Source organism: Bolinopsis microptera, chromosome 10 (genome assembly GCF_026151205.1).
Source record: "Bolinopsis microptera isolate Bmic1 chromosome 10, MBARI_Bmic_1.0, whole genome shotgun sequence".
NCBI classification, from domain to species: Eukaryota; Metazoa; Ctenophora; class Tentaculata; order Lobata; family Bolinopsidae; genus Bolinopsis; species Bolinopsis microptera.
The window spans coordinates 9318335-9327877 of NC_087081.1; the positions used below are offsets into that span (position 1 = coordinate 9318335).

Sequence of the window (9543 nt, forward strand, 5' to 3'; positions counted from 1 at the left end):
ACATATTAACACACTCACCCCCTCACTTACACATATTAACACACTCACCCCCTTACTTACACACTCACTCACCCCCTCACTTACACATATTAACACACTCACCCCCTCACTTACACACTCACTCACCCCCTCACTTACACATATTAACACACTCACCCCCTCACTTACACATATTAACACACTCACCCCCTCACTTACACATATTAACACACTCACCCCCTTACTTACACATATTAACACACTCACCCCCTTACTTACACACTCACTCACCCCCTCACTTACACATATTAACACACTCACCCCCTTACTTACACACTCACTCACCCCCTCACTTACACATATTAACACACTCACCCCCTCACTTACACATATTAACACACTCACCCCCTCACTTACACATATTAACACACTCACCCCCTTACTTACACATATTAACACACTCACCCCCTCACTTACACACACACTCACCCCCTCACTTACACATATTAACACACTCACCCCCTCACTTACACATATTAACACACTCACCCCCTCACTTACACATATTAACACACTCACCCCCTCACTTACACATATTAACACACTCACCCCCTCACTTACACATATTAACACACTCACCCCCTCACTTACACATATTAACACACTCACCCCCTCACTTACACATATTAACACACTCACCCCCTCACTTACACATATTAACACACTCACCCCCTCACTTACACATATTAACTCACTCACCCCCTCACTTACACATATTAACACACTCACCCCCTCACTTACACATATTAACACACTCACCCCCTCACTTACACATATTAACACACTCACCCCTCACTTACACACTCACTCACCCCCTCACTTACACATATTAACACACTCACCCCCTCACTTACACATATTAACACACTCACCCCCTCACTTACACATATTAACACACTCACCCCCTCACTTACACATATTAACACACTCACCCCCTTACTTACACATATTAACACACTCACCCCCTCACTTAAACACTCACTCACCGACTTACAAACTACACAGAGAACATTTTGGCTGGTCCGGGGCTGCACCAACTATTTCAGTCTTAGGGAGATCTTTTGATGGTCAGTTTGGTAGGCAAGAAAACTTACAAGTAATTATTGCTAGTATTTCAGACAAAGATGTTCAATTTGTGTTGAACTTCTCTAACAGGCAAATTTATCGTGATAATTTTGCTTTTTAATTTAGTCATATAACACGAACTGAAGATTTTGATTTTGAAATTTGATGTCAACTAATACAGTCATTATTTCAAACAAATTTGTTTGTAGTCCGATTATACAAGGCCATGATTATAATGAATAATAAAGCATTCACACATTTCAATAAACTGAAATTTTAAAAATTCCCATCTTCTTAACGACCACAAATTTGTATGCAAAATCGCAATAGTTTTTCTACAAGAAACAATATCATCAAATTAAATATTGGCTTAATGGTTAATGGGTCCACGATCATATTACTGTTAGCATCTGTTCTATTATTTTGCCTTAGGGCTAACTTTTATCGAAACCCTCTGAGGGTTTATAACCGTACTATCAAGCTTGAACAGAAGCACGTGATTATCTTCATCAAACGAGTACGTCAACACATCCGAACAGGACAATACCATTCCAAGCGGATGCCAGATAGGGGGGACAAACACTTCAGTTGGAGCACCAATCTTAGGATCAACAACATAACTGTAAGTCATGGAGTGGGCGTCAACTTCCCAATGTAAAGATAAAGGTGTTCCAGCAGTAGCTCTGGGGTATGTTCTAATGAGGGGTTTCAGTATGTTCCACTTTACTGGGCCGCGCTCAGCCTGTCATTCCGCCGAATCTCTATTCTATGTTTATGAACATAATAGCCTGAGGTCCCCAGGTATGTTCCACTGGATGTGCCACTGGTCATCAAAGAAGTCTTCATCCCAGTATGTCCAGGAAGCAAAGTGGTCGTCAGCAACCTCCATCATGGCATTACACATGACAGTGTCGGAGGAGTTTTTGTTCCCGTCAGGTTGGCAACCTCCAAAATCTGTCAGGAACCAGCCTCCTCCTGTTCTCATCATGTCTCCGTGAGCGGTGGAAATGATAGCTTTTTCCTGGATGTCGTCGCAGGCAAGCTTCTGGAACGGAGTCAGAGGGTCGTGGTTTCCGTCGTGGATCCAGCAGTAGAGATGGTAGGATAAAGCACTTCTATCCCTGAACTCCGGACCCCCAGGTAAAGTATCTATCCCTGTTCCTAGAATCTCCCCATTCAGAACGTAACCCCACGTGACAGGTTCGTACATGATGATTGTGCCGTTATCTACTTCTCTGATAGCTCGGGCTATCTTGTCATACACCGGGAAGAGGTTCTGAGATCCTGCTTTTACAGGTAGGAACAGGAGAGGGTCAGCCCAAACGTATCCTGCCCATGGCTCGTTAATCAGCTCGTAACCTAGCACACTCGTCACGTCTTTAAAAGTATAAGAGGCTACTTTCTTCCAGAATGCTATGAACATGTCCTGACTCCTGAGAGTGGTTGACGTTGTCGTATAGAAGCCTTGAAAAGTCGCACAGCAATCTTCAGTGAAGTATTGCTTGGCCCAACCTCCGGCATAAAATGGTTTGGTTGATTTCCAAGGATAGGGATATGGATTTGTACCTTTGGGAAGAATATCCACCAACCAGGCCGGTGCTCCGTCGTAAGTCCCGAATCTTTTTGACAGCACATCTTGGTGCATGTCCAGAAAAGCGTGCATGCCGTTATCAGCCAGAAGGCTAAGCTGAGATCTGATAACTTGAAGGTAAGTTTCGTTGTATTTACCCTGCTCAGGTTCCACTCCAGACCACATGGTTCCCAGTCTGACAGCGTTGAACCCCCACTCTTTATAGTGCTTAACCAGGGAGGCGTTGCTCATGTGTTGGGGATACCAGGGGAACGCTTTGTTCACTGCATTGAACCCGTGGAATATTCTAACTCTACCCTGGTTGTCAACATAATGTCTATCTTGTCTGACTTTTATTCTGGAGAGTTCAGCAGAAAGTTGTCCTAATTGCAGCACTAAAAATATTAGAACTGCATACCTGGAATCTGGATGTCATGCTGTCCTGTGATGTATCAAATTCATATCAATAAGAAATACTTCGTGAGCTTAAATAATGTAAAAATGAAAACATTTTATATTTCTAACAGTACTTTGAGATACAAAAAGACTGGTAATATCACGAAAAAGTATTTTCAATTCCATATAAAGATAAAATGAAAATGTCAAAACCGAAGTATCAAGAAAGTCCACGTGAACTTTAAAACATAGCACATCAACATGTGATTGGTTAGGAAAACTGATATTTATGATTGATTGTGAACTTGCAGCTGACAGTATATCTTGCCTTAACGTTAGTAGATAAACCTAGAATCCTTATCTAAAAACATTTAGTCGGACCTTGTGATGGTGAAATGAATTTGAAAGCAGAAACCGAAACGTTAAGTAAATTATGATTGCAAAGTGCATTCCGTCTTTTTACAAAATTTTGGTTCAAATTTCTGGTATTTGAACTGATAACGTTGCATTGAGCGTTCGGCTAGTTTCGTAATCTAGAATTCTTCGATTAAAAATGTTTCAATAAAGCAGTTTAAAATTTAGGCTAATAGGTTAGGAGCCAATACATTTTTAGAAATCTATGTATCGTTTATCCGTGATTGGATGATTTAGTTAATCTTTTATTAAACTGAACATATGGCAGGACAGCATGAAATCTAGGTATGCAGTTCTAATATTTTTAGTGCTGCAATTAGGACAACTTTCTGCTGAACTCTCCAGAATAAAAGTCAGACAAGATGGACATTATGTTGACAACCAGGGTAGAGTTAGAATATTCCACGGGTTCAATGCAGTGAACAAAGCGTTCCCCTGGTATCCCCAACACATGAGCAACGCCTCCCTGGTTAAGCACTACAAAGAGTGGGGGTTCAACGCTGTCAGACTGGGAACCATGTGGTCTGGAGTGGAACCAGAGCAGGGTAAATACAACGAAACTTACCTTCAAGTTATCAGATCTCAGCTTAGCCTTCTGGCTGTTAACGGCATGCACGCTTTTCTGGACATGCACCAAGATGTGCTGTCAAAAAGATTCGGAACTTACGACGGAGCACCGGCTTGGTTGGTGGATATTCTTCCCAAAGGTAGAAATCCATATCCCTATCCTTGGAAATCAACCAAACCATTCTACGGGGGAAACTGGGCATTGCAATATCTTACTGAAGATTGTGGAGCAGCATATCAAGGGCTCTACGACAACGTCAACCACTCCCAGGACATGTTCATAGCATTCTGGAAGAAAGTAGCCTCTACTTTTAAAGACGTGACGAGTGTGCTAGGTTACGAGCTGATTAACGAGCCGTGGGCAGGAGACGTTTGGGCTGACCCTCTCCTGTTTCAACCTGGAAAAGCAGGATCTCAGAATCTCTTCCCGATGTATGACAAGATAGCCCGAGCTATCAGAGACGTAGATAACGACACAATCATCATGTACGAACCTGTCACGTGGGGTATTTGGTTTAATGGAGAAGCAGGAACAGGATTTGAAACAGTACCAGGGGGTCCAGAGTTCAGAGACCGGAGTGCCCTTTCTTACCACCTTTACTGCTGGGTCAAGAGTGGTGACAGTGACCCCCTGTCTTTCTTTGATAAGGTCTTGTGTGATGACCTTCTAGCAGCAGATGTGTTAACTAACGCCAAGAAGGAGTTCACTAGGACAGGAGGGGGTGGGTTCCTGACCGAGTTTGGAGAGTGTAAACCAGATGGGAGACAGAACTCTTCCAACACCGTGCTCTGTGAAACAGTTCTCAAGTTAGCTGACGAGAATCTAGTGAGCTGGACATACTGGGATACAGATTTTTTTGATGCTAGTGGGAACGTCCAGTTGGACACTGTGAAGCCCTTCATCAGAGCGTATCCTAGGGCCATAGCTGGAACTCCTTTGGGTCTCTCTTGGGACATGAAGAGTCACTCGATGGAGTTTAACTTTCTACTGGATCCTACGATCACGGCTCCTACTGAGATATTTGTTCCTCCCATCTACTTCGGGGAAGGAATTGAAGTGGCAATATCTGATACCTTGGTGTACACTTGGGACCTGGCCAATCATGTCATGCTTATCTATCCCAAGAATTCTGTTACAAATCCAGTTGAGGCTAAGGTGTATCTTACACCCAAGTTTTCTTGAATTTATAAGCTTGAATTTAGTTAGAAATATCTGTTGTTTCTTTCTATACATCAATATTGAATATTAGTTAGGTAAATTGCTTATACGTTTCCGATTCTCATCAAAAATTTTAACTACTATTGATTTTTTTTACTTGACTTACTTAATATATCCTACGAAAGGATTGTTACATTTTGTAAATCATTTGACCTAGTAACTATCCAACTTAACATTGATCATATGATCTATCTGAACATTTAAATCATGTAACCTAAGTAACCATCCAACTAAATATAGGTTAAAACATACCACAACTCCTCTATCATTTGCGTAGTTCAGTTCAGCCGAGCAATTCTTAGATTTTTCGTACTTCTGTGTCATAAAGCAACACACCACTGCCGAACCTTCAACTCCAGATGCCATCGCCTCATTGATGTTTCCTAACAGATTAATCCTTGAAATTCAGTGTCGCATGCGGTTTTTAAAGTTACCTTCACAAATAAAATATATAATGGAAGCGTCAGTAAGCTTGGTTCCCGTTCAACGTTTAAAAAATTAAAATAAGACAAATTAAAGAATTGTAATAGGCTAAAATTTAAAGATTTAATTGTTTAGTCTAAATCCATATTTGGCAAGTTATTAAATTGATAATAAACCTGTTACCCCTCCGTGAATGTCCATCCAAACGTTGATGTTGTGTTCCGACACGATATCATACACTTTGGCAACCAGTTCCTGATTGTCCCATTGATAGCTCAACATCATGTGCCTTTCGCCCATCTGCGGATACATGATTACACTAAGATCAGATGCTTGGAGAACAGAATGGCTTTTACTAATTCGCTCGCCCAAAAATTTCACGTGACTTTGGTTTTTATGGTTTTGCAGCCGTACAAAACGGTTTTACATGAACCCTAATCCCAACCCTAACCCTAACCATAACCCCGAAGCTAACCATAACCCTTCCACAGCCCTAACCCTAACCCGAGCCCTAAGGCTAAACAATCGAATTCGTATTTTACCAGCCTGTCACGTGACCAAAACGGTTTTTTGCCCATAACTCTCCAAGGAAGCATTTTTACCCTACGTCATGGGGGGGGGGGGGGGGGGTGATTCGGAATCAGCTTTCAAAAATACACCGATTTAGATCACTTTCATGCCCAAAATTTGGGCGAGCGATTTAGTAGGAGCGGAACAAAATAGGGAGGAGGAACATGAGGGATTTCAATGATCTTGAGGATCTGAGGGAACTAGGGGAATTGAGGTACATCAGGTGATGGGGGAGCTGGTGAACTAGGGGACCTGGGAGCCTGGGAAACCAGAGGCAGATTTTAGTGGTGAATTATAAAATAACTAGTGTAACCCGTGCCTACGGCCGGGACTTCACTATCACAGTTGAAATGCAAAAGTATAAACCCGCTTATTATAGTTGAAAACACGCATTACATTGTCGTATGAAAAAATGAAAGTATGAACTCTCTCTACAGTCCAAACAGACCGCAATGAGTTCCCCCCTAATAAGCTTATAATATTACATAACTGTGAATCTTGCGTCTAACCTAACTATGATTTATGCATTAACGCTGCATATGCAGGAATGGGAGAGAGAGCGAAAATGGAGAAAACGTTAGCCATTTTATGTCACATTTGTGGTACGAATCAATTCATCCACTTACCACCAGCCGATTTTTAAAAATTTGCTTATTGGCTTCGTCGAAACTATACCAAAAAAAAAACTTAACTCCCATAACCGTTTTCTTGATTAAGCTGCTCGGAAATTACACGCGCACAGACAGACAGACAGACACACATTGTAAGATTATTATCATTGATATGCATTATAGGTATAGTATTGGGATAGTTATTGGGGCCGACATACCGTATAACTGAAAAGACTAAAGAGTCTAAAATTATGGCATTACTGTCTAATACTGTTTTCTCACCTGATCTTTGAGTGCCTCCAGAACCTTCGTAAACTCCATTTTGCATTCTACTCAAACGGGAAAATATAAAAGATTTATTAATATTATCGAGTACTCTACTGAAATACTTACAAAGTTACAATAACTCCGACATTAGATTTATATTATCAGCTAATTATCGATTCACATAATGTTGTTCATCCTGCAGGCCTATTTGAACTAAAAATAATATATCGAGGATGGGACGGTTAAATTATTTGCAGGCGGAGGCAGTTGATTTGAAAAAGAAACTGAACAATGAGTCGGAGATCTAGTCCAGCTTGGGAAAATGAGGCATAATTAGGCGAGACATCATGTATTTGCCCGAATTCGTGCAATCTAAACTAAAAATGCAACACATTAGCTGGATAGTACAAGCTAAAAATTCTAAAGACTGTGCAGTGTGCTAATCTCATTTATAAATATTTACTTTAGCTAATTTGTATACTATAAATAGTATACAAATCAGCTAAAGTTAATATTTACAAAGTAAATAATAAAAGCTAGAGAACAGCTCAAAGAATGTTACTATCGATGGTATTAATAATTATACGAATTATACTCGTAACAAGGCGCAATAACTCCGCGGTGTATATAATTACTATAGCGATTCAAACTCAATTGTAAAGTGTAAATCTATTGGTTTGCTAGTGTAAAATGTTAATCCTCCCGAATAGGCATAAATGTATAATTGTTAATATGTGGTCACTAAATGTGGTCACTAAATGTGGTCACTAAATGTGATGATGGACACAGTTAGTAGTTATTAACTTGGCAGAATATGCTGTCACGTGATATTGCAGGATTGCAGTTCTCAGCTGATTCTACACCACTGACTTGGGACGTATCAACCCTGGTCAGAAAAAAGTGGTGGCGCCACGACTATTATGACCGACCAGGCATTTTCTGCTGCGTTTTCGGTTACATTGGGTAACTAATCGGAAGAAATAACCATTGGCTTTTTTGTTCATGTTCTTTAAAGTCATTCCTCAAAATCGGAACTCCGAAATAGTTCCCACCTATAGTTAGATAAATCTAGAAATTAAATGCAAAACAACTTGATCAACCCACATTGAACACAAAATAACTGTGTATTTCAATGTGCAGACGTTTTGGATATCAGACCTAATCGAGCTGTCATCAAGCAAATCACGTACATTTCGTGATAAGAATACTTATGATATTACAGCTGAGCAATACTACATTATTAGTGAATATGTGAAATAAAGAGTGTCCTAATGTGCGCTGAGCGCTCTGACCCTTTTTATTTCAGACTGGAACCCACCATCCCACCAATCATGCACTCGACTTGCACACAGCGGAATTCTCGGTAATGATCTTGCAGACAGTTTGGCCAATAAAGGCTCATATACTGTCCTATAGGGCACCCATGCCTTTCGCTCCTTGACACTCGATCCAAGTCCCTTCACCTGGCCAGACTTTCGACCTTTAAGACAGCCAGCAACTTCCACCACAACAACATCCTTACTCTCTTCTCCAATAATTTGAATATCTTATCAAAATCTAAAGATGACACTAGAATTCTAACTCATCTCTATACTGGATCCAGTTATCTTAACAGTATTTAGCCTAGTGTGTCTTGAAAAAGTCCGCGACCACCTGTCCAGCTCCACAGAACAATGTGTATATTTGGTTGGTATGTTTGGTTGGTTTTCCAGGTAGCTTAGTTTTAGAAAATGTTGAATAAGCTGATCTAAAAATTTATGTAGTCAAATTTTCAAATAACTAATTACAGCTAATTTGATTGATGTTAGTCACAAAAATGGACCTTAAAACTACCGTGTGGCAAATTTATCCTACAACATCAAAGGAAGCGTAAATGAATTTATTATTCAATCTTCCCTGGGAGTTTTATCATCATCAATTTACTTCTGACAATGACCTAATGTCCCGTACTGAGTACTAATTTACTAAGGAAGCAAAACAGCAATTAATATGAAATAGCAATTCATATAATTTGATCAAATTACTGGGAGTTTGAGAGCAGTTGACAGTTGACTAGTATTATAGATTACACTCAGTAGTCTGTATCAAAACCAATTATGTCATCCACTTTGAAATTGTTGTTGATAATAGTAAATATCTGCATGTATGTGGTACGGCCAATGGCAATAGTCATGGACCTGAGAATATTTCCGTAGAAACGTCTTCCGCCCCGACATTTGAGACCTGGAACGACTCAAGGGACCCCTTAGAAACAAATTTGGCTTGGAAGACTTTCTGAATATGGGGCAGTTTTGAGCAATTGACCACGCCCATTTTTGGCGCTTTCGTGAACACTAAACCGTTCAGGCCTGAGGCCCTTCACAATTTGTTTCTGTCTGATTCTAATATACCGTTTATTATAT

The 9543-nt window shown here is 40.4% G+C and overlaps 3 protein-coding genes across 3 annotated transcripts in view; 1 reads left to right on the forward strand and 2 right to left on the reverse strand.

Moving 5' to 3' along the window:
- The window catches only part of LOC134821743 (uncharacterized), a 10094-nt gene extending 2888 nt beyond the window's left edge, over window positions 1–7206 (reverse strand). Inside the window, exons 1-3 of the mRNA XM_063832487.1 lie at window positions 7157–7206; window positions 5870–5993; window positions 5523–5653 (exon numbers count right to left, since the gene is read on the reverse strand). Coding sequence (XP_063688557.1) covers window positions 5523–5653; window positions 5870–5993; window positions 7157–7195 — 294 coding nt within the window. The 5' untranslated portion in view covers window positions 7196–7206. The remainder of the gene's footprint in view (window positions 1–5522; window positions 5654–5869; window positions 5994–7156) is intronic.
- Window positions 1523–3441, reverse strand: LOC134822170 (endoglycoceramidase-like). The gene is made up of 3 exons (XM_063833084.1): window positions 3419–3441; window positions 1893–3032; window positions 1523–1787 (listed from the first exon to the last, which is right to left on the reverse strand). The coding sequence occupies exons 1-3, from the start codon at window positions 3439–3441 to the stop codon at window positions 1523–1525; spliced, it is 1428 nt and encodes a 475-aa protein (XP_063689154.1).
- Window positions 3757–5317, forward strand: LOC134821745 (endoglycoceramidase-like). The gene has a single exon (XM_063832490.1). It carries the CDS (start codon window positions 3759–3761, stop codon window positions 5232–5234), a length of 1476 nt encoding a protein of 491 aa, XP_063688560.1. The 5' UTR covers window positions 3757–3758; the 3' UTR covers window positions 5235–5317.
- Window positions 7207–9543: the final 2337 nt, after the last annotated feature.